At 32.4% G+C, this 24,198-nt stretch overlaps 1 protein-coding gene across 3 annotated transcripts in view; it reads right to left on the bottom strand.

Moving 5' to 3' along the window:
• The window catches only part of LOC127720103 (uncharacterized), a 40,420-nt gene that overhangs the window by 14,216 nt on the left and 2,006 nt on the right, over positions 1 to 24,198 (bottom strand). The window contains exons 2-8 of one of the 3 annotated variants that reach the window (XM_052226510.1): positions 24,103 to 24,157; positions 15,751 to 15,847; positions 14,897 to 15,043; positions 14,185 to 14,313; positions 10,006 to 10,081; positions 7,944 to 8,080; positions 191 to 233 (exon numbers count right to left, since the gene is read on the bottom strand). In XM_052226510.1, the coding sequence (XP_052082470.1) occupies positions 191 to 233; positions 7,944 to 8,080; positions 10,006 to 10,081; positions 14,185 to 14,313; positions 14,897 to 15,043; positions 15,751 to 15,847; positions 24,103 to 24,147 (674 nt within the window). In that variant the 5' untranslated portion in view covers positions 24,148 to 24,157. Of the gene's footprint in view, positions 1 to 190; positions 234 to 3,282; positions 4,975 to 7,943; positions 8,081 to 10,005; positions 10,082 to 14,184; positions 14,314 to 14,896; positions 15,044 to 15,750; positions 15,848 to 21,221; positions 21,308 to 24,102; positions 24,158 to 24,198 lie in introns of those variants that run through there. The other 2 variants (XM_052226511.1, XM_052226512.1) reach the window with 2 other exon arrangements.

Here is a 24,198-nt window from a genome sequence, read left to right as displayed (position 1 = left end):
CATGTTTGACATCTTTTCTACTTTTAAAGTATGTGACCTTGACATTCAAATATTTTTTTTTATATACACGAACAATCCAAAGTTTCGTTTGATTTATCATTTATGTCGAACTTGAAATCCCACAAATACTTTGTATATTGTGTTATGTTTGTACTATTATCTTACTAAAATATTTGTTCTATTATCTTACCCAATAACAAAGCCATCATTTTGCTGTTCATTGGTACTTTGATCTAAAACAAAATTTGAAGAAACAAGTAGATATTATCAACCTTTATTAGAAACTGAAATACATAAAATAATAAATAGTCAGAATTAACCTATCAGCTATTGTAAAAGCTAAATTCGTAATATATAAAAGTAAGAATGAGTAAACATGCAAAAGAATTATCAGTTTTAGAGGAGATACGGATTTCCTTTGTTCGTTTGCCTCACATATTCTTTGTTACTAATACATAAGGTTTATTCGAAGGACTTTATAATATGATTTCATGATTTGACCAGAAAAAGTTGAGAAAAAAATTATGTATTTATGTTGAGTTTAGACACAGTTTTGTGCTTGATACAGTAATATGATGACAATACACTCTTTAAACATGGACACAATCAGAACTACTGCAAAATATATTGAAAACCAAAACAACAACAAATAAATAAAACACGTGTTCTAATCTAATTGTTCCTTCTTTACGAAAATGACAATTAGTTGATAAAATTTTGATCGGGAAGCTTGTTTAAGGATACTCGATTCCAGTTTATTAATAGGTAAATGTTTAATATCAAACTAAGTAAATACATCGCATTTTTACATCTAAGTCTCGGTACCTAGTTAAGGATGTAATTAGATGAAATTTTAAAAATCTGGAATTTAAAATTGATACTATAAACCAGAAGAGCGTTAGTTTAGGAACAAAATGAGCTATAAATATTGATAGGCTATGGAACTCCTTTTCGAGATATTTGATTTTTTTTTAATGGCGGGAAAAGGCTGACTCGGACTTTTACCTTATATTTAGCATGGGCATTATTTGAGTCTCAAATCGTAAGAAAAGAAATCTAGATTCTGCTTAAATTATGGTAAAGGACCTTTTATTAGCTATTGAAGTCTTATACGAAAAGAAATGTTTGTGATATGGGGCAAGATATTTTATCCTGTATCGCAGATACAAAAACCAAGGAGTCTGAACATCTGACAAAAATTCCCAAACCTTTGCAGGACTACATCCTTAAGGTTGCACTTCTGTAAGTATAGAATATGCAATTTCCCATAGGAACTCCTTTTACTGCTAAAACTGTGCCACTTTATCTATGAACTTTCGTACAAAATTATATCCTTGAATGGAAAGTTCATATGCACTACTATTTTTTTCAAAGGTCAAAATATAATGCTGTGCGGCATATTTTCAACATTTATATGCTTCGAACTTCTAAGAGTTTAACCTAATACTAAAATGTTTATGATTATATTTTTTTTGAAACGTCAAGTTTTCCTATTTTTAACCTCAATAAAAAAATGAAGATTTTGTATACGAAAGCACACGTTTGAGATCCTCTGATCGGACAGTAGTGTAGCTGTTATTTATGTCTACATTCAAACAGAGTACAAGCGTTCTCGAAAGCAATTTTTGCATGGGTCATATAATAATTCGCTTTAGGCAGTCATTTTGGTTCAAATTTGTCAAAATAAGCTAAGAAACATGGCTAATGAATTATTCACTTGCAAGTTAATGATTCGATCTCTTTCAATCCGTATTCATGTGACCTTCAATTAAACTTCTTAGATAGAGAAGGGTTACGCATGTACTAGGCATGGTTAGCTATTAAGAGGAAAAGAGTGTCAACATTGAAAGTGAAACAGTGGTAAACCATTTAGTTAACTGATTCAATCCAAAAAAGCTCATGTTTATACAGGTAAAAACGATGATTAACAAATGTTTTAACTTAAAATATGAAATAAAACAGACCTAGAAAAATCCAATTGCACGTCTTCACAATCTAATTGTATCTATATTTATGTTTATATCAGGTTATATGACCGTCGGCATTCTTCGGAGGTCACCTCGATGGTTATTTCGATGGCGTCTAAACTAAAATACACACGAAATGTTGATACATATTACCGAGTACATGCATCGTAAATTGTTTATTTTAGACTTTTTATAAGTTGTATATACGTTATAGTATATTATAAATCAAATATCAGAATTTGAGTTAAATCGGTTAACATGATTTTGACAGCTAATGCCCCTTTAACATGTCATATTATATATTTTAATTACAGATCAAGGTTACAGGTTACTTAACTATTGAAAAACAACCTTACAGTTTTTTTTTTCAGTTCATCATACTCATTTGATAACATAACTGAAGACTTGGTAAAGGAAACATGCTCATTTATCACAGAAATAAAATAAATCGAAAATGTGTCCATGGAACATAGATGATGCCCCCGCTTGCATATAATGTTATAAAGGGACATTACTCAAGAATGGTAAAAGTGACGCTACCAAAATTCTTACTTGATATGCATGAGTTTTGTGGAAATGAGCATTGTGTATAAGTTTCTTAACATGGTGGAGGCAAACTTAAGTTAAGAGAATGGATACGAAAAATTCAGCAATTTTTCTATTTGTAAAGGGGCATAACTCAAAAACTGTAAAGGTGACGCGGCCAACATTCACACTTGGTCTGTGTTTTGTGGTAATAATCATTGTGTAAAAGTTTCATAATATTTGGTTGAGGCAAAATTAAGTTAGAGACTGGAAACGAAAAATTCAGCAATTTTTCCATTTGTAAAGGGGCATAACTCTAGAAAGGTAAAAATGACGCCATCCAAATTCAAACTTGATCTCTATTTTTTGGTACTTAGCAGTGTGTATAAGTTTCATAACATTTGGTTGAGACAAACTAAAATTAGAGAACGAAAACCAGTACTGACGTACAGATGGACAAGGTTAAAACTTAATGCCCCATCCACGTTGGCGGGGGCATAAACATGTCTTCTAACAATCAAGGAATCCACATGGGAGATACAACACAACAATTATTTTTTATTTTTTCTAAGACTGTTCTCATACAGTGCATATATAAACTGACTGAACACACATGCATAAAAAATAAACTGACGGTTGAAACATGCATCAATGTAAACGACTTACAAATATGCATCAAAATGCGCTATATGACATATAAGGATAAAAGGAAAGCAACATAAATTTATGTTTTAATTCATTAAACCTGTTGATTAAAATGCATTATAGTTATAACTAAGTTCTCAAAACAGAAATTTGATATATTTTATTGCTTATTATATTACAAATATGTAAATCAATCGATAGCTAACATAACTAGTTGTTTCTTATATAGAACATAATAAATAATAAACCTGCTATTACAACTCAAGAATTTCATCTTGAAGACATTAATAACAAACACGGTACCAATTTGTCTGCAACAGGTGCGCACTTCAACAATCAATGTCTTCGAAGTGATGCTCGAGGCCAAAATATTTGAAAATTCAAAGCTTTTTAAAAGAGGAAGAACTAAAACCAAAAAGGACGAGAATGTAAAGACAAAGCCGGGCATAGAATCAGAGCTTTGCATGAGGGAGATATATTCCTTAATTTAAAGTAATTTCCAAAATGTTGTAACAGCAAACTTTAATAACATTAAATCCGTATTTACATGCCAGTACCGAAGTACTGGCTACTAGGCTGGGGACTACAAGTCCACCAGCAGAGGCCTCGAACCAGTGGTAGACATAACATAAACGGTACCAACTTTTCTGCACCAGATGCGCATTTTGACAATCAATGTCCTTAGATCTTCAGGGATGGTCCAGGCCAAAATATTTGAGAATCCAAAGCTATTTAAATAGATGAAAAGCTATAAACCAGAAAGGACAAACAAGCATAGACAAAGCCGGGCTAAGAATCAGAGCTTTGCAAGAGGGAGATATATTCCTTGATTTAAAATAGTTTCCAAAATATTGTAACAGCAAATTTAAATAGCACAAAATCCGTATTTACATGCCAGTACCGAAGTACATTAAATATCCGTATCATATGTTTATGAAATACATTAAGTATCCGTATTATAGGGAAAATAGTACTATTACATTTTCGCAACATAGGTTGGCCTTTTGTGTACACAAGGCAGGTGAAGGAAGTCAACTTAGGAGCGATGTGATTGGATGTAAGGGTACAATATATTTTTTTATTTATCTATGAATAACTGCAGTGTGTATATTTACAATATAAGTTTTGAAACCCATTGAAATATTTTCTAGAGAATTATTCGAAAAGACTTCCAAAATTTCATAAATTTGGTGTAAAATGAAGGTGGGCATGGATAACATAAACAAGCTCCGTTGGAAGTAGGTCTTGATACTATTTGGCTTCAATTTTTAAAACAGAATAACAAAGTACTAACACCATACATAACTGATTTGTCCAGGTTTTTATCATAAAAAATTTAGAAAATGTTAGTATTGTCTATGGCAGAATAAATAGTACCGTTTTCCTTATATATTTATGAAGTACATTAAGTATCCGTATCATATGTTTGTACATATAATGTAATGCAGAGCTAAACAAAACTTTTCACATTTATAAGTCTTGCATCATTTTCGTCAGGTTTGTTTGGGAGTCATTTGAGGAAGCCAAATACTTTGTTTTGTTGTTGAATTGTGTGTTAATGATCTACTCAACATTGGTTGCAGTTGATCCTGTTCCTATTGCAGTTCCATGTTGTCATCTGTAGTAACTGTTTTTTGTGTTTTTCTTTTGATTTTTTGTTGATTCCTTTTTCGTTTTCTAGATTTTCTCTTTTTATCCGACTGTTTTGTCTTAGCGTTCAGTTGTCTGTTAATTCGTCTGTTACTTTTTGTCAGTCTTTTTACTTCGGTTTCTAAGTTTTCCAGTCGTTCCATAATACTTGATAAGACTGAATATCTTTCATCATTACCATTTGACACTGTAAGGATAAAAACATCTTATAAATTAGTGGCATTTGTATATAATTTTATATATACTTAAAAATTATGTTTCTCGAAAATTCATTTATAGTATATATTCAAAAATATATTGAAACTCTAGTTTAAAATTGAAAAAAACAAATAAAAATAAAAACACAACGGTTTCAAAGAATATGAAATTTACCTTGGCTATCAATTGCCTAATCTACTTCGTAAAATTTGCTACAAATGAACCCCAATATTGTAAACTTGTTAAAATTTTTAAAGTAAAAAAAGATAATTTTCTTTAATGAAAAAGACAATTAACACATATGTATTATCAAAACATAATACACTATCTAGAGTGTAATAGAGTGATAAAGTAATATAGAATGTTCTCTTATAATGCATAACAAAAACTGATGAACAATCGTGCATAACATAAACTGACCGAACAAACATGCATAAATAAAATGACTGAACAATAAGCATAGCATAAAATGACTGAATAATCATGCGTAATATAGACTAACTAAACAAACATGCATAAAATAAACTGACTGAACAGACATGCATAAAATAAACTGACTGAACAAACATGCATAAAATAAACTGACTGAACAGACATGCATAAAATAAACTGACTGAACAAACATGCATAAAATAAACTGACTGAACAGACATGCATCAAAATGCGTTTGGTGACATATAATGAAATTATTAAAGCAATATGAATAGCATATTAATAAACAACGACAGTTCATTATAGGTTTTTTGGGGATAAAGCAATCATTTTCTTAAAAATTGCAATCAATGCTTATCAAATTATCCTTTATAATTTTTGACAAAAACAAAAACCAAACAATTTGAACTATTGAATCACATTCTTACAGATGTGGTGTCTTACAAGTTTTCGATTAAATAATTTTCTTCCATGTAAACGATAATGAATATAAAAACTAAATAATTTTACGTGTTTTCGTATTTTAATCCAAAAAACGAATGGGATATATTTGTTTCATGAAGAGATAGCAAAAACATAAATCGTCATTCTTCTTTTTCCTTATAATCACGTACACAGTCAGTGCAAGGAAATTTCAATCAGTCTATCATTCAAGATCGTAAGTTGAGATCTATATAGTGGTTTTCTTTGATATTTATTAGTTGCTGTCTAAATAGCATTTCCTCACATCTTCGTGTATTCTTTTGTATTTAAAGTAGTAATGTTAGTACTTTTTAAGCAATTATGAAAATGTAAGCTTTAAAAAAGCGTTATGATAAATGACTACGCAATAATAAGTTATTAACCTTAGTGATTTTTCTTATTTCAAAGTTTAGTCCAATTCAGTTGAAATTTGAATGTTTGCTGTGGCTTGATGGAACGACGTCAATCTACATGAAATGTGTCAAGAGCATGATTATGAGAAAAATGATTATAATATGCTTACAACATAAACTCCTAACTGTTACATAAGACAACTACTGACGATGTTCATAACTTATAACAGACAAATACAAATGTAGCATGGAGAAACTAATTATGTGTGATATTAACCCCTCTACCCTTTAATCTCGATTTGTGGCATAACAAAGGATACAAAAACATACAATTAAAATCAGTACACAAATCATTTAACTCAACATTCAACAGTATAAAAGACAACAATAAAATGCGTCGCTGTATGCAGCATGATTCGACCGTAGATGTCAAATCCTGACCTTTTGGGTCAAGTATGGACATATCAGTCAAGCTTGATACAACTCTGAATTTGGATTGTGATTAAATATTTGACTCACATAGGTTTCTGACACAGAATGAATGTGATCTAAGAATAACGTTAAATTTTGGATCCTTTGGACCTCAATGTGGACCAATTTAAAATATGGGCCAAAAATCAAAAAACTAAATACATGTTTAGATTCAGCATATTTGAAAACCCCAAGAATTCAACTTTTGTTAAAATCAAAATAAGTTTAATTTTCGACACTTTGGATCTTAATGTTGACCAAATTGAAAACCGGGACCAAAATCAACAATCTAAATACACGGTAAGATTCAGTATATCAAAAAACTCAAATAATTCAATGACCCTTTGGACCAATTTGAAAATGGTTAGAATCGGCATATCAAAGAACCCCAATAGATCAGTTTTTGACAAAATTAAAGAAACTTTAAAATTTGACCCTTTGGACCTCAATGTTGACCAATTTGAAAACCAATTCAAAAACAAAAATCTAATTACACAGTTAGATTCAGCATATCACAGAACCCCAGGAATTCAATTTTTGTTGAAATCAAACAAAGTTGAACGTTGGACCCTTTGGCCCTTAATGTGGACCACTTTGAAAACGGGGCCCAAATTTAAAATATTGGCTCTTATTATACCTCCTCCAGTTATATGGCAAGCTATTTTTTGTTTCCTGAAAGTGTGCATATCGACTTTCCATTTTTTTTTTTTTTTTCAAAACTAATTCGCTTTCAAAATATTTTGTGTGGGGGGTTCAGGGAAATAATTTGATGCACTGATGAGGAAGTTAATTTTTTTAACAATTTTGAGAGGTTTATTTGTTTTTTATAAATTCGCTGTTTGGATTGTCTGGCATTATGATAATCACTGGTATGATTATCCTGACGTACATTTTCACACGCAGATTAGAAAGTAAATGAATAAACATTTCACAAAAAGAATATGATGAAAAAATTTACACTTACAGCAGTATGTCACGACAATTATTACAACTCTTCCAAACTCGTCCATTACATGTGGATTTGGAAAAAATTCCGTTGTAAAGCCTGACTTTCCAGCGCAATTAGACGCGTCAATAAACAATATGCTAATCACAATTACATAAACGTTTTGCAGTATTGCATAATTTTGTTTTCTTTTTGATCAATGGACCTTGCTAAGCCATGCTTTTAATGTTTCTACTCTCTCTAAAGCTGTCTACAATATTCCATATATTTTGAGGTATTATCTGAAATACTCACTTTTATTTTTATCATTATTATCATTATTATTTTCTGTAGTTAGTTTGATTGCTGGTAGATTCTGCATTGTTCTAGCTTTACAAGATCTGTCAGTTGTAGTAGAGCCATTGTTAGCAATTTCTTGAGATTCGTGGCAACTGTAAAGAAAATAATGATATTAACACTTTTAAAGATATGTATAGTAATTTTGATCATATATTGCGTTTTCCATACGCATATGCTAGGAGCAATTTACGTGTGTTATAATTCTAAATATGCAACAGTAAAAAAATATTGCGTTGTCTATACGAATATTTCGGACCATGCCCTTCTCTTCAGATACTGTAAAATTTGATTTTTCTAAATTGTTCCGTTCGTTATTAAAGTCTTTTGTTAAATACATCGTAACTTTGCATGGTTATGGGTTTTATCGATAAAATGATATTACAACTTAAACACCTTTGAACTTTCAGAACCTCAAGGGTTAATTAAGGTATAGATATATGGTTATCCTTGAATCTTTCCCTATCCAGCTGTATGCCACTCTTGGTATAAATAAGGTGTCTGTTTTGCTGCTGGGGGTTATTAAATTTGCAGTCACATCCGGTCTGAATGGTGACGTTAAATCAGGTGCCTCGTGTAGGTTGAGTGCCACGCAAAACGTATGACCGTATCGAACCTATTTACTAGTGGCAGCCCAAATTTTCAGATTTATCCCAGTCTTACCTACCTTTTTTACAAATTGTCAACTAATTGTGAAAAAAGCAACAATTAATCGAGAAAACGTTAAGATGGTACGAACTGATCAAAAATATAAAAAAAAATACATCATATCAAAAGAAAAGGACTTATAATTTACCAGCAACTGGACCGAATTCGTGGTAATAAAATAAAGGCACAATTCAATTATGTATATATAATCCGTTTATTTGGCAATCGCCAATGGCAGTCAGCAGGGTTTAAGAACATCAGTTGTTCGAACTGCTAGTCAAATACGTTTTGTTAAAATATACTTTTTCACTCATTTGGTCTTTTTGAAAATGTTGTTTGTGCTGTATTTAGACCCCTCTACCAAGAAATTTGTTTTGCATGCACACGTATAAAAATTGCGGTTTTTATCCAACGCAATCATAGGTTTGAACGTTGTTTTCAATTTAGACTTGTTTATACTTTTTCGTTTGGGCTTGTATTATATTTGCCTTCGGATTTATATGATCCGTTCATCCTATTTTGACTCTTTCAAAATTTAAGAGTCTATCCTAAATTGAGGCAAATTATATGGCCTTCCAAATACCGTTTCGATTCCTAACATCACTGAAGAGACCGAGACATTAATTGTCGAAATCCGGATATGGTGTACAAAGGTTTGCACCTCATGTTTGCGGTATACCATATTTTCCGCAAGTTTATTGTTTTCTGTTTGGTAATAAATTAATAATAAAATCTATTTTGTTACATCTTGTGATCCGTTTATTTGGCAATCGCCAATGGCAATCAGCAGGGTTTAAGAACATCAGTTGTTCGACCTGCTAGTCAAATGCGTTTTGTTAAAATATACTTTTTCACTCATTTGGTCTTTTGGAAAATGTTGTTTGTGCTGTATTTAGACCACTCTACCAAGAAATTTGTTTTGCATGCACACGTATAAAAATTGCGGTTTTTATCCAACGCAATCATAGGTTTGAACGTTGTTTTCAATTTAGACTTGTATATATATATAGATTTACGGTATCAACAATGAATGCGATCATGGAAAGAGTAGTATGATAGCATTTTCCACCCATGAAACTGATTCCAATGAAGACTCTTTATGAAGATGAAATCACGGCAACATACACACGCTCAACATCTTCGGTTAAAATTAGTAATGTTCGTATAAGGTAAGTAGATAAGCAGCTATCCAACTTAGAATACAGAGCTAACTTGTAAAATACAACCAATTAAAACAGCTCGAAATTTATTATTAACTTGATTGCAGACGATTGATAGATAGAGGAGACACTTTCTCGACGAGGGGTACAATAGATACAGCAAAGGGTTAAAATTCATACACTAAATGCAGGACTATCACGACTTTAGTTACCTAGATTTGCGTTTACAGATGTGTTCAGCACTAGCTTCTTGTTTGAAGAAATCTTCAGCACAGGGCTCACATTTGCCTGAAAATATAAGATGTTTGTACATAATTTGTCAAAATGTGTATTACCGAATACCATTATAATACCCGGTTTTGGAATTCAAGTTTTATCAAATGTGTACTTGACTTCAGTATTTTTTCTTTGCATTTCTCAAAAGCATGTTTCTGCAAACCAAAATATATAGATTAGCAGCTATTTGCACTTGCTTTCAGATATAACTATATCAATTATCAATTATTTGTTTTACTTTAAGTTTTATTACTGTTTCGGATTTTTCCGACTTTGGACAAGTTCCGCGATCATATCATAAAATTAACTTGTGTCCATTACAATTGAAAAGAAAATACCAAAGCACGAAACCTTAACTATGAATGCTCTCTAATCGTGTTATTGAGTTGACATTTCCATGGTTTCGTTTCAAGCGCCACTGATGTAGAGAAAACGTATCTGGAGTATTGCATTATAAACCGAGCAATGGGTGTTAATATGCTGTGTGAAAGATGTAAAAATCGACTCTGAGTTAAGCAAGAAGGAAGCTTCAGACCATTAGCCATCAATATACAAAATACATCTCGACCAGCTCGTCTGCCTTCTAAAGATTTAAGATTTAAAAAACATACATATTTTCTAATGTTCTGGCTTTCTCCGAACAAATACGACAATAAAAATATCAACATAAAGATTTATACGAAACATATTTTAAACTTGAAAGACATTTTTTATGAAAATGAAACATGATTGTTAGATGATGCTAGCGGGAAAAGTATACAGTGGATAGGGAGACGTGCCTGAGGCAAACCTTATTTAAGTAAATGAAGTAATAGTAATTAACTTTTTCTATAATATTATTTGTAAAATTTGGTAGAATTCGAACTTCTTTCTGCAGGCGTCACACTATCCCGAAATTGATACTAGATGGCTATACGAATGTGGAATTTTGAATTTCGTGTTAAGACGGCCCCGAACTTAGCCAACAGCCAATCATTAGCCAAAGCAAAAACGATGCCTACAGAAAGATGGCACCCAAACCACACGAAGGCAGCACAATGATGTGAATTTTTATTAAGTTGTTTACCCGCAGGACATACGAAGGCCAAATGATTGCTACAATGCGTTCGAACTGGGTCGCGAAGGCGTTTCGAGACCTCCCGATGGTATAAAACCTTCGGCCGATCGTGGCAAATTAAATTTAATTACCAAACGATTTGTTCCTTGATCCTTACTGTACAAGGTATTTGAATTTCTATATGTAAGAAGTTTTGAATCAAAATTTCAAAAACAAAATTTTTTACTCCATGTACATTTTGCTTTAAGTGACAATGCAATATATGAAAATAATTTGTTCATCATCACAATGTTAGAGTCTATGTTTTGATTTTACTGTCAATGCTTTGTGGGAGAAATTACAGGACCATCCTGTCCAGCCATGGCACCGAAACAGCCTTTGGGGTAAAGTAGTGACCCAGGTATCTTCTAGATTGCCTCCCCTCCTGGTTTCCTGTGCTCCTTGCCCTCTCATGGTAAACATTCAAAAGTACTTTGTTATTTCTTCATGCCCCTGGGATGTCATTCTGGTTCTGATCCTACAATATAAAAAATAAGGAGATGTGGATGATTGCCAATAAGACAACTATCCACTAAAGCTCAAATGAAGTACAAGTCCATCAGGTTATTGTGGGTGACTGGATATCTCAGTCTGATGAGATTGTTAAGAATCAACCAAGTTGCGATAATTTTTCTGCATGTCTCTGGCCTTTGGTTCATGATCCTCAGCAAAATATTGAACTTGTATGCAAGAATAAGAAAGGCATTATCCACTACTCCTCTGGATCTGAAGATTCTGTAGTTAAATATTTTCCCATGGTGCTCCATCTTTCTGGTGGAAAAAAGGGTTTATCAGGCGCTTGTTATTCCCAAAAGCATTGTTTAATACTATGTAGTGTGGGACAGGAACGTCATCACCAGGTAGAGATTTCTCTTCACGACGATTGAATATGAATTCGGAATTTCCTGGCCTACCTTCCGTTCTGACCCATTATAGATAATGGTTACATTTTAATGTTGTGTTTCTGTTGTGTCGTAGTTCTCCTCTTATATTTGATGTGTTTCCCTCAGTTTTAGTTTGTAACCCGGATTTGTTTTTTTCTCAATCGATTTATGAATTTCGAACAGCAGTATACTACTGTTGCCTTTATGTATCATTGATGGAACTACCAGACCCGACATTAATCCAGAGAAACTTAATGTCTGCGTCGACCAGGGCCATGAGAACAATGGGGAAGAATCCCTTGTAATTTCTGTACACAGAGCCAGTATTCCAAGGACAGATGATCGCCATATACTTATCATCAAGAGCACCACAGCAGTGTGGAAATTGCCATCTCTTCTCAAACTGCTCAGCAGCGGTCGCCAACTCCTCAGTTGTAGTAGGACACTGGATCGCCTCAGCAGCAAACTCGGTTTTGAAGGCTTTGCAAACTTCATTGGTGATAAGGAAGATGACGTTTGGAGCAACTCTGACGTTGTAAGACAGGCTTGGATAATTTTCACAGCAGGCACAGTGTCGTTGACCAGGAGGAAGAGACTTTTTGTACCATGTGTCCATCTATATTCTACCTTTTATCCTTCATAAGACCTCATCGAAGAGGCCTCTGGAAAGTCTTATGTAGTTGTAGAAGGCCTTCTTATATTTTCTCTTCATCTCCTTTAGTAGTAGTTATCTTCTTTTGTCAAACACCCATTTCCATACCCACATAGACCTCGGTTTGCTCCTTCTCCTCGGTTTGCCCCTCCCCTGGAAAATAAAAAGCAAAACAAGATAAGTACATTGTCGAATGTTAGATAGCCAAATATCAAGAAAAGACAAAGTGAAATAAGACCATGTTTACCTTGTAACAGGAGGTGATGTGCCTGTAAGAGTTGCTCAAGTTCTCTGAGATGCATCAAAAGAAGCAATGCTACTGTCTTATTTTTCGTGGTTGTCTCATCATCAAAGTATGCATTTCTGCAGGAACTGAATTGTGATTAATTGTGATTGAAGCATTTGTAGTTACACACGACTCTAATCTGTAGAGTTGCTCAGGACCGTCTAAGGAAGATGCTCTGAGGCTGGCTTTTCATATGTCCACGTTACCATGACACATGTGACTCAAATTCGGCTGTCTTCGCCAACATCGTGGTTCAGTCTCGATGTCATAGTACTGTAATATGATGGCTACACAACGGCATTACGAGGGCTTCACGTAGTCTTGTTGCCTACCTAAAACAATCTTCTTGTTATCTTCGTATTGTCTTCGTGATGCGAAAAATGCCCGATGGCACCGATTATGATACGAGGTTAAGACGGATATGCCACGATTCGACAACATGCCTCACGATGCCCTTACGAAGTTCAAAATGGACAAACGAATTTATCACGAAAATGAACCTTCTTTCGAAAATTGTTTGGCATGCCAAAGATTTTGCTACCGCTCTCGGAGCCTATAAAACTCAACCGTCGGTAAAACGATGGCTTAAGATGCCCTCATGAATGGCCCAATGTTTTTACAATCAGACTGGAATATGAACATTTCCTTTACCGTTAGAAAAAGTATAATTGTTAAAACAAATATTTAAAAAAATAATAAGTAAAACGAAAGAAATAACTATGCCGAAAACCAAACAGTCAGGATTCTACGTCAAAATTATCTCCCCATTACGCCACTTATTTTTTCCAATCCTAGAAATGGAAGCCATTGTAGGGAAGGTGCGCTGTCAGTTAAACTTTTGAAACCCGATGAATTAATCTACATAGATTCATTACGATCGTTATATGACAGTTGTATTTTAAAAGACAAATGTATATACTAGCTATTAAGCATCATTTCATGTACTTTTATGCCTTTGGTCAACATAAAAATATTGAATGATCAGTTCTAAGGAAGAATTTTTTAAATTTCATAAACCCGTAAAAAACTTCTAATTAAATATTACATGGAAGGGCAATGTAATTACAAAAAAGGGTAAAACTTAATGCCCCCTCCGCTACGGGGGGGCATAAAAAGTTTACTTTATGAAATGCGTTATTTACTATATATGTTCAACATAATTATTTTTTTGTTGTCATGTAACTGTGTTTTACTAACCATTATCTTTAAGTTCGAATCCAGGACTAGAACATATCATTTCTGCTAACATGCAGTTATAAATATCATTTCCATAATAACCAAGACTTCTATCACAAATACATTTGCCATTTTCTAATCTAACTTCAGCTGAAAATTAAAACATTATCCTTACTTCACTCTACTTGTATTTAATAATTATGTTTAACAGAAAAAACATCAGCAGGCATAAAAACCGGGAAAGTGAATAAGTTCTCTAATTAATTTGAAGTAAATGGTTTTCAGAGCTTGTTGTCAAAACCTGTATGTTTATTTGTGTGATGTTATTTCATTGAAATAAAATCTGTTACATCAAAATACATTCATATTCTTTAGAGGTTTTCTGTCAATGATTATTAAATTCTAAGGTATTCCTATGAATGCACACGCATGTTTTAAGTCAATTTGGCGCCCCTGTTGTATCTTTTTAGTGTTATTCTCGATAACTTGTTCTTCAACTTTTAATATGTATTTGATTTTTTGTACCATTAACGAGAAATATTTTATCAAATGCACACGTGCTGTATCAAACTAAAATAATATCTTGTATTTATCCTTCATGTAAATTCTCACTGATTTTAATGAAAATATATATCCTACATGTAAATTATGTAAAATTCTAACGAAGGTAAATGTGCTGCGACAATATGTGTAGTCAATTTTATCAATAAATTCTGAACTTTACAAAACTTACGTTGCTCACAAGTTGGTTTAGGTATACATGGATCTAATTCTGTATTCATTTTTGAAGTGTCGATGGTGTCGAGATGATATGTGCCTTCGGGACAGTTTGAACAAGTATCAAAACTCTGATCGTGCTCACAAAACGCAAATGTTTGTCCTTAAATAAACCATTCAATGATTATTTAGACAGTAATGGGCGTATTGGTGTCTTGAGTTCATTTCTTTTGTACAGAAAAGAAAGAAAAAAACAAAAATACCCAAATCTCCTTAGAAATAAAGGTCATGTCGATCTGATTAGTCAAACCATTTCCACTTGAAATATTTCAGTGTGTTTTTATATCCTTTTACTCCACTGTCTCGGCTTTAGGAGAGTTGGACGCTAACAAACATGTGTATCTGTGCCTTTCCCACGTCATGACCAAGTTATTCAGTGGTTGTCGATGGTTGCTGCCTGTCATATTTGTATTTCGTTTATGGTTTTGGTATAAATCAGGCCGTTGGTTTTCTTGTTTTCATTTTTTCGTATTTTGTCATGCCAGTGCCTTTTATAGCTTACTATACGGTTTCGGATTTGCTTATTGTTAAGGGCCATACGATGATCTATAGTTTGTCTTTGGTTGATAGTTGTCTTGTTGACAATCATACCAAATCTCCTTCTTTTAAAATTTATTACCATTTCAACAACCATGCTCTTTCCATATGCATGTGCATTTCAGATATCCAAATGAACTTAATTAAGGATACTTCAGATGCAAGACGTATATTTAAATAGGAAGGTGTGGTATGACTGCCATTGAGAGTACTATACTTTAGCCCATTTACTAAGATAATGGTAACCTCTGTGTGTCCTAAAAATATATTCACCTTGTCGACAAATTACTGCGTAACAGCATATATAATTTCCTGATTTGTCTATTCGCCTCATTTGATTTGGTGTACATGAAGGTGTGCTTCTTACCACCTGAAAATCAATAAAATCAATCTTGATAAACCTAATAACGTCTTTTAATTTTCTTGAGAAACATATGTAAGATAAGTTAATTTAAAAATAAATGGGGAATGTGTCCATGGGACACAGTTGATGCCCCCGCTTGCATATCATGTAGTTATAAAGGGACATAACTGAAGAACGGTAAAAGTGTAGCTACCCAAATTTGTACTTGATCTGAGTTTTGAGGTAATAAGTATTTTGTATAATTTTCATAAAATTTGGTTGAGGCAAACTAAAGTTAGAGAACGGAAATGAAAAATTCAGCAATTTTTCCATTTGTAAAGGGGAATAACTCTAGAACAGTAAAAGTGACACCACCAAAATTCAAACTTGATCTATATTTTGTAGTAATAAGCATTGTGTATAAGTTTCATAACATTTGGTTGAGGCAAACTAAAGTTAGAGAACGGAAACAAAAAAATCAGCAATTTTTCCATTTGTAAAGGGGCAAACTCTAGAACGGTTAAAGTGACGCCACCAAAATTCACACTTGATCTGTGTTTTGTGGTAATAAGCATTGTGTATAAGTGTCATAACATTTGGTTGAGGCAAACTAAAGTTAGAGAACGGAAACAAAAAAATCAGCAATTTTTCCATTTGTAAAGGGGCAAACTCTAGAACGGTTAAAGTGACGCCACCAAAATTCACACTTGATCTGTGTTTTGTAGTAATAAGCATTGTGTATAAGTGTCATAACATTTGGTTGAGGCAAACTAAAGTTAGAGAACGGAAACCAACTTTGGGACGTACGTACGTACGTACAGACGGACAAGGGTAAAACTTAATGCCCCCTCCGCTACTGCGGGGGCATAAAAATATAACATAAATACCGAACTTGAAGGTAAATTCAATAAAATGTTCTGCTGGGCGCAGCTTGATGCGACCGCAAAAAACAATTGGGGCAATTATGGACACTACATTCAAGCTTGATACAGCTCTGAATTTGGATTGTGATTAAATATTTGCCATAACATAGGTTTCTGACACAGAATGAATGTGATCAAAGAACTGAAAAATTTGAACTTGAACTTTTACCTATTATGGTCCAATCTCCAAAATCTAAATACACATTTAGATTCAGCATATCTAAGTACACCAAGAATTTTATTTATCTATTTATCAGGTTTTTATAGGTTTTCGCTTCATAAAAAAAGAGATATATATACCATTCTGAAAATTAATTTACACAGAACAACAAACAAACCCTCCATGGAGATCTTTAAAAGATTGGAAAGAAATATTCCTCATTTAAACAATGTCTTTAAAAAATCTATAAAACTTACCTTTAATTATTTTTCAAAATATCTTATAATGAACAGTAAATTTCAAACAACATTAATTTTGTACATAATTTCGTCTCTTAAATCAGATTTGATGCTGCATTTATTTTTAACTATGACTCTACTTACAATTTCTATTAATTGTCCAATACAGCTCTGAATTTGGATGTTGATTAAATATTTGACATAGCATAGTTTATGACACAAAATGAATGTGGTCTAAAAACTTAAGAAATTGAAATTGGACATTTATCTATTATGTTCCTATATCCAAAATCTAAATACATGGTTAGAATCAGAATATCAAAGAACCCCAAGAATTCAATTTTTTTATAAAATCAAACAAAGGTTCTCATGTTGTACTGTTACACCACTGTCCCAGGTTAGGGGGAGGGTTGGGATCCCGCTAACATGTTTAACCCCGCCACATTCTGTATGTATGTGCCTGTCCCAAGTCAGGGTCCTGTAATTCAGTGGTTGTCGTTTGTTTATGTGTTACATATTTGTTTTTCGTTCATTTTTTGTACATAAATTAGGCCGTTAGTTTTCTCGTTTGAATTGTTTTACATTGTCATTTCGGGGCCTTTTATAGCTGACTGTGCGGTATGGGCTTTGCTCATTGTTGAAGGCCGTACGGTGACCTATAGTTGTTAATGTCTGTGTCATTTGGTTTTTGTGGAGAATTGTCTCATTGGCAATCATACCACATCTTCTTTTTTATATTTAAATGTTGGTCCCTGATTGGACCAACTTGAAAACTGGGCCTTTTGGAACTTAATGTGTACCAATTTGAAATCCGGTCCCAAAATCAACAATCTAAATACACGGTCAGATTCAGCATATCAAAGAACCCCAAGAATTCATTTTTTTTAAATCAAACATTGTTTAATTTTGGACCTTTTGGACCTTAATGTGGACCAATTCAAAAAGGGGCCCAAAATCCAAAATATAAATACATGGTTAGATTCAGCATATTAAAGAACCCCAAAAATTCAAGACTTTGAATTGAACTACATTGAAATTGGTAAAGAAATAAGCAATTTATACAAAGTATTAGGAAAGCATTGTTTTGCTCCCCTTTTTCCTAGACGATTAGGGCCATATGATAACCTCAAAATCAATCAGAACCTTCCTTTTTTTGGAATAGAACCTTGTGGTACAATTTCATAGAGATTCATAGACTTATACTCAAGTTATTGTCCGGAAAAGAAAAATCCTAGTTTTTTAACCCTTTTTGGCCACGAAATCCTAAACGGTATGGGCCTTAACCCCCCTCCCCCCCCCCCCCCCCCCCCCCCTCAAAAAAATAATTAATCCCAACCTTCCTTTTGAGGTATAGAACCTTGTGGTACAATTTTATAGAAATCCATACACTTATACAAAAGTTATTATCCTGAAACAAGAAAAAAATGGTTCTTTTGGCCCCTGTTTGGTCCCCAATTCCTAAACAGTAAGGACAATAACCCCCAAGATCAACCTTTTTCTGTCGTTCGGAACTTTGTGGTACAATTTCATAGAGATCCATACACTTTTACTCAAGTTATTGCCTGGAAAACAAATGACTTCGGACGACGACGACGACGCTGACAACGTGATAACATTATAAGACCGCAAAAATAAAAACTGACTAAAATTGAAACAAGCATACATGTACAAATAAATCTAACAAACACATCAAAACAAAATATTGCTGTAGTTCAAAGTAAATTTGACAAAGACGCCATAATAAAAGTTGAGATGCCCTCACTAAATAAAGGACCTGATTTCATCCTTGGTTATTGCTCAATCTTTACTTTATTGTGTGTATTTTGTTACTGTTGTGGTTTTTTTTCGTCGTTTTTCCATCTGGTCATGGAGCACGTGTTATCTGTTTTAATTGATTTTGAATTATTGAAATTTTTATCCCCCACCCTGGTTTCTTTTCTAAACTTTTTAACTTAAGAATTATTTTTTTTCATGTCTTGTTCTACATTCATGCAGTTAAACATGGGTATGTCTAGATCTTATATTTGTCAATAACACAGACAAATACAGCGTAAAATGCACTTTAATGATAAAATGAACAGACAGTATGACAAGAAAGAATTGTTTCAGTTTTTATATTACAAATAGTTATTTATGTAGATGAAATAGTTAAGGATTTTTCGGTCTTTAGCTTTCCCTCTCTTCTTGTGAATGTTAATTGAACGGAATAGAATTATGGTATTAACGCTTTATACATTGTAACCGTCTCGTCAAGTGGCAGTCAAAATTTCAACTCTAAATCCAGTTCTATTCTGCTTATTTGATTCGTTGTTCTTGACTTTAAATGCATGCCATTAGACGTTAAGCAATCAACAAACAATCAATCATTTTAAAGATACGATCCTTATTCTTATATACTGAAAATAAACAAATTTTGGTTTTGAAAAATATCTAACATTGATCAAGAATTTTGAACTTAGAAGAAGTTTTACTAAATTACGTGTATCTTCTCATAGATTACAAATAGAATTAGGTAGATATCAGGGTATTCCCCGAATTAACAGAATATGTAATAAATTTTCTTCCAATACCGTCGAAATGAGGCTCATTTTCTATTTGATTGTAACAAATTTGAGGATGATAGAAATTGTATGTTAGCTAGTATTGCAAAATATAATTCTTATTTTAATCATATGAGCAGTCAAAGCAAAATTATCTGTTTATTTAGTGTAGAAAATGTTGAGTTACTTAAAATAATATGTAATTTTATATACAAACATCTTCCTTAGTGAAGATTAGTTAAAGGAAATCTATGTGTGTATATACATTTGATTGGACATAGAAAATTATATTCATCTGAATATCACAAACATACTAGCCGATTAAAAAAAAAAAAATAATTGTTAAGATACATTATTTATTCAAATGTTCTCTTATATCCTTGAGGCATCGTCCCCTGGTATCAACTGCATTCAAGTTACCTGTGATGCTTCCTTGTTTGCTTTTGATACAGGTAGGAAAGAGACATTTACACACATTTTACATGCCATGGCCCATAAGGTATCGCCCCCTGGTGTCAGCTGCCTTTAGGAAACCATAATGCTTTCCTATTTGCTGCTGACACAGGATGAGTCATGGACATGCTTAATTTCTACTTTCTTTTTGGCTAATTATTATGTGTTTAATTGATCCAACTTTTTGTGTACTTTACATATATGGATATCTATTTTTCTTTTTTTTCTTTTTGGGCTGCTTGTTTGTTATCTATACCAACCACACTTGCAATAAAATGCATTAGTATTAAAAAAAAAAAAAATACTATAGATTCTTTATCTACGTATTCTTTAAGAACTTAAATAGTTCTCGTTTAATTTTTTTTTTATCTCATTGTTTGTATTGTATTATGAAAAATTATTGATGTTGTAATGTTTATGCCCTTTGGGGCCCATAATTGGAAAATAAAAAAAAGTATCTTATAATATCTTATACAGTGAAGTCATTTAAACAGACAAATCTAAAGGAAATACTTTATTTTATACCAATTTTTTTACAGTGTATGTCGATAAATTGTTTTTTTTTAAATATTTAGAGAGAAAAAAGACTTGTTTGTATACTCGACACCTAGAGATACCAACGCCTGTTACCAAGTCGATAAGTCAGGGCAAAAAGTAAGTTTAACACTCCTAATACAGTTTATGATCATTATCAATGCGTGTTACCAAAATCATATGATATTCTATATTTAAGATGATTATTTTAAAAAATCATATGATCTTTTCTCATGATTATAAGTATTTACGGAAAGAACGTTTATTAAATTTGGGTATATAAGTGTTTTGTGTATTGTTGGTTGTCTGTTTGTGTTTTTCTTTCATAACCATGGTGTTGTCAGTTTATTTTCAACTGATGAGTTTAAATATCCCTGTAAAAAAATATCAATTAAAGTATTGCTGGACATGCATGAAATATTTGCCACTGGACGCAACGTAAACAACAACCAATCAATCAATTAATGTTACTAATATTCTGCAACGGTATAAAATTTTAAGAATTGTCTACAATAACACGACTGCCGGGTAATACTCATTCTAAATTCATACTTCACGTTAAAATGCCAGATTTTGATCGGTTAGTACGAGAGTAATAATTTACTCTATCACTCTCAGCGGGAGACAATTTTTGAGTGTCATCCTCTCGTGCAGACCTCTAAAAAATAGATAATTTATTGGAAAATGAATTGAATTTGTATCAATATTTAAAAATACAATGCTCAAGTTCAACGTATCGGCGTCAGACCTTTTTCTGTCAACATAAAAACAAATACATCTTGCTTCACTTTTGTTGTTTTTCTAATGACTGTTACGTCGTTAAGTTCATGAAGTAATAGTTAATTACTTTCAAATTAATCTACAATTTATCAGGTAATAAAAACAGAGCATTCAGTATAATAAATCAAATAACACATAGCCTAGAGGTTGATAGACCAGAGAGATACTCCTCGGAAAACAAAGTCAACCTTGGCTGCGACTTGGTTGACAATGTTTCCTCGGAATAACTCTGCTCTATCACCCTCTCAGCTATGTGTTATTCATGTAATATCAACAGAGCTTAATGACGTACATGTACTATTGAAAAATTTACGTATGTCTTACTCTGACTTGACTATAGGTGTTGCTGTATACCTTTACCATGTTTACCTATTGTTCAACCAGATTGTAAAATTAACTAAACATAAAAAATAAGGCGGATTAAAAAGGAGGAAATAATTCATTCAAAATGTTTTGTGTAGCTTTAACATGATGATGTACATGTAAAATTCGAAATAATTATGGTATACCATGCAGTGTTTTTCTTTGAAATCTATTTGGATGTGTGTGCATAAAAAACTGTGTGCTCACACAAGGGAATGCATTTTTTATGAGATGGGATTTAGTTGATATAAAAGGTAAAATAAAATCAAAAGTCGGAGAAATAAGTTCATCCAACATGTTTCTTTTGCTTTAAATATGATTTTAAAAACAAGCATTCTGTGAGTATTGCATGGCAATACATAGTCCCCTACCGGTTAAAAATTCATTGTAATGGAGCAAACCTACCACTAAATTCTTCAAACAATTTACTAATGAAAAGGAAAAAAATCCAAAATATCATTTATCTTAATACAATGTCTTTTACAAATTTTTAAAAAAAAATGAGTTGTTTCCCTTTGAAGAGAAATCTAGTAGTTAATAAGTATTTCATCAAAAATTTAATTCTAGGGAAAGTTAAAAAATGAGTTAATTCCCTTTGAACAGAAATCTAGTAATTAATAAGTATTTCATCAAAAATTTAATTCTAGGGAAAGGGCTTTAACTGAACAAGGAGAAAAGCTAAAATCGTGAAAATCGAACTAGACTTGTAACTTGTCATGATGAAACAATACACCAAATATCAATTCAATATCTTCAAGCATGAAGAAATAAAGTCTGGAAAACTGATTTGCCGGACTGACGGATGGACAGACGGACGGACGAACAGACAGACGGACAGAGTGCAAACCTAAAGTCCCCTTCGACTTCGTCGGTAGGGGACTAATAATCATTCTAAAATTTGGGATCTATTATGAAGATGATTAACCAGCTGTTTACATTGGATATAAATCATGGAAATGAAATAAAATGTGAATACAGTAGATATACTTAAATCTAGTGATAAAGTGAAAAATAAAAGTAAAATATTTCAAAAAAATATAACGTGAGGATAACAATTTTGAATGTGGTATTTGAAAATTGTAATCATAATAAAATTCTGGATCAAATATTGTTTAATTGGGATATTTATCATGGAAAATGAAATAAAAATTGAATACTGTGAATATAGTAAAATCAAGTGATATAGTGAAAAAATATAAATAAAATATTCCAAAAAATTTGTAAAATGAGGATAATTATTTTGAATGTGATACAATGAATTGGAAAAAAATAAAAAATTACAAAATTCTGGATTTAATGTAAAAACATATATATTGAGTTATCTCACATTAGAAAAATCCAAAGAGATGAAAGAGGTCTTTTCAACAATATAAAAGAAATCCGAGCACTCATAGAATTTGGCTATGAAAACATTAGGAAGAAATGTAGTGCATTATACGGCATGAAATTAAATACCCTGCAAGTTTTTTTTCTTCCAGGTAATTTAGTTGCATGTCGTATAATGCACTACATTTCTTTGCTGTTCGGTGTGAGCCAAGGCTTCGTGTTGAAGGCCGTACTTTGACCTATAATGGTTTACTTTTACAAATTATATACATTCTTGTTCTGGCTTGCTCACACATCAAATTTGAAATAACAGTAAAATAAAAATCTCTCTTTTTTTCCTTCTAAATGTTGTGTTTCTTTGACAATTGTCTGGCCAATTACTTTAGGAATACATTCTTTTCAAAGAAAAAAGACTGTAATTACAATGTTTATTTCCTGTTTTAGGATTCTCCAATGAAAATCACGGTGAAATGATTTTTTTTTAATATCAGTAGTGTTTTGGCAAATATTAGAACATAATGAAATAAGTTTGCATCTTGTGGTCATACTCTAGCTTTATTTATACCATAAATACTAATTTAAACTCTATACATGTTATGTTATGTAACAAATATAAAAATAAAAGCTATAATGCCACATTGATAACTTTTGAAAGACCTATCCCAATTACGATACAACAGTTACAATTGAACAGGTGAAGTGATGGGACAGAATCCAGGTAGATTCTAAATGCATGATTGATAATCTATTTATCAACTCTAACAATACCAACTGGCCAATTTAAATGTCCCAATTGTATTTTCAATTTTACAATCTGGTTGAACAATAGTTAAAAGTAAACGGCAACACCTATAGTCAAAAGTTAAAGGCTATTGTTACGTTAAAAAGAAACAAGGAAAAGATGAAATCCAATGAATTGAAGTAAATTTAAAGTTCTGTAAGAAACATATTTGTAACAACTTACCTGACAAATGAGTAGCATCAGCAGTACTCTAAGAATATGACGCATCTCTCTGTCTCTAAATAACAAATATGATAGAATAATCTGGGTATATTTCAT

This window comes from Mytilus californianus, unplaced genomic scaffold (assembly GCF_021869535.1).
Source record: "Mytilus californianus isolate M0D057914Y unplaced genomic scaffold, xbMytCali1.0.p SCAF_11, whole genome shotgun sequence".
NCBI classification, from domain to species: Eukaryota; Metazoa; Mollusca; class Bivalvia; order Mytilida; family Mytilidae; genus Mytilus; species Mytilus californianus.
The sequence above is the reverse complement of the archived record's forward strand: the minus strand, read 5'-3'. Positions and strand labels throughout refer to the sequence as shown.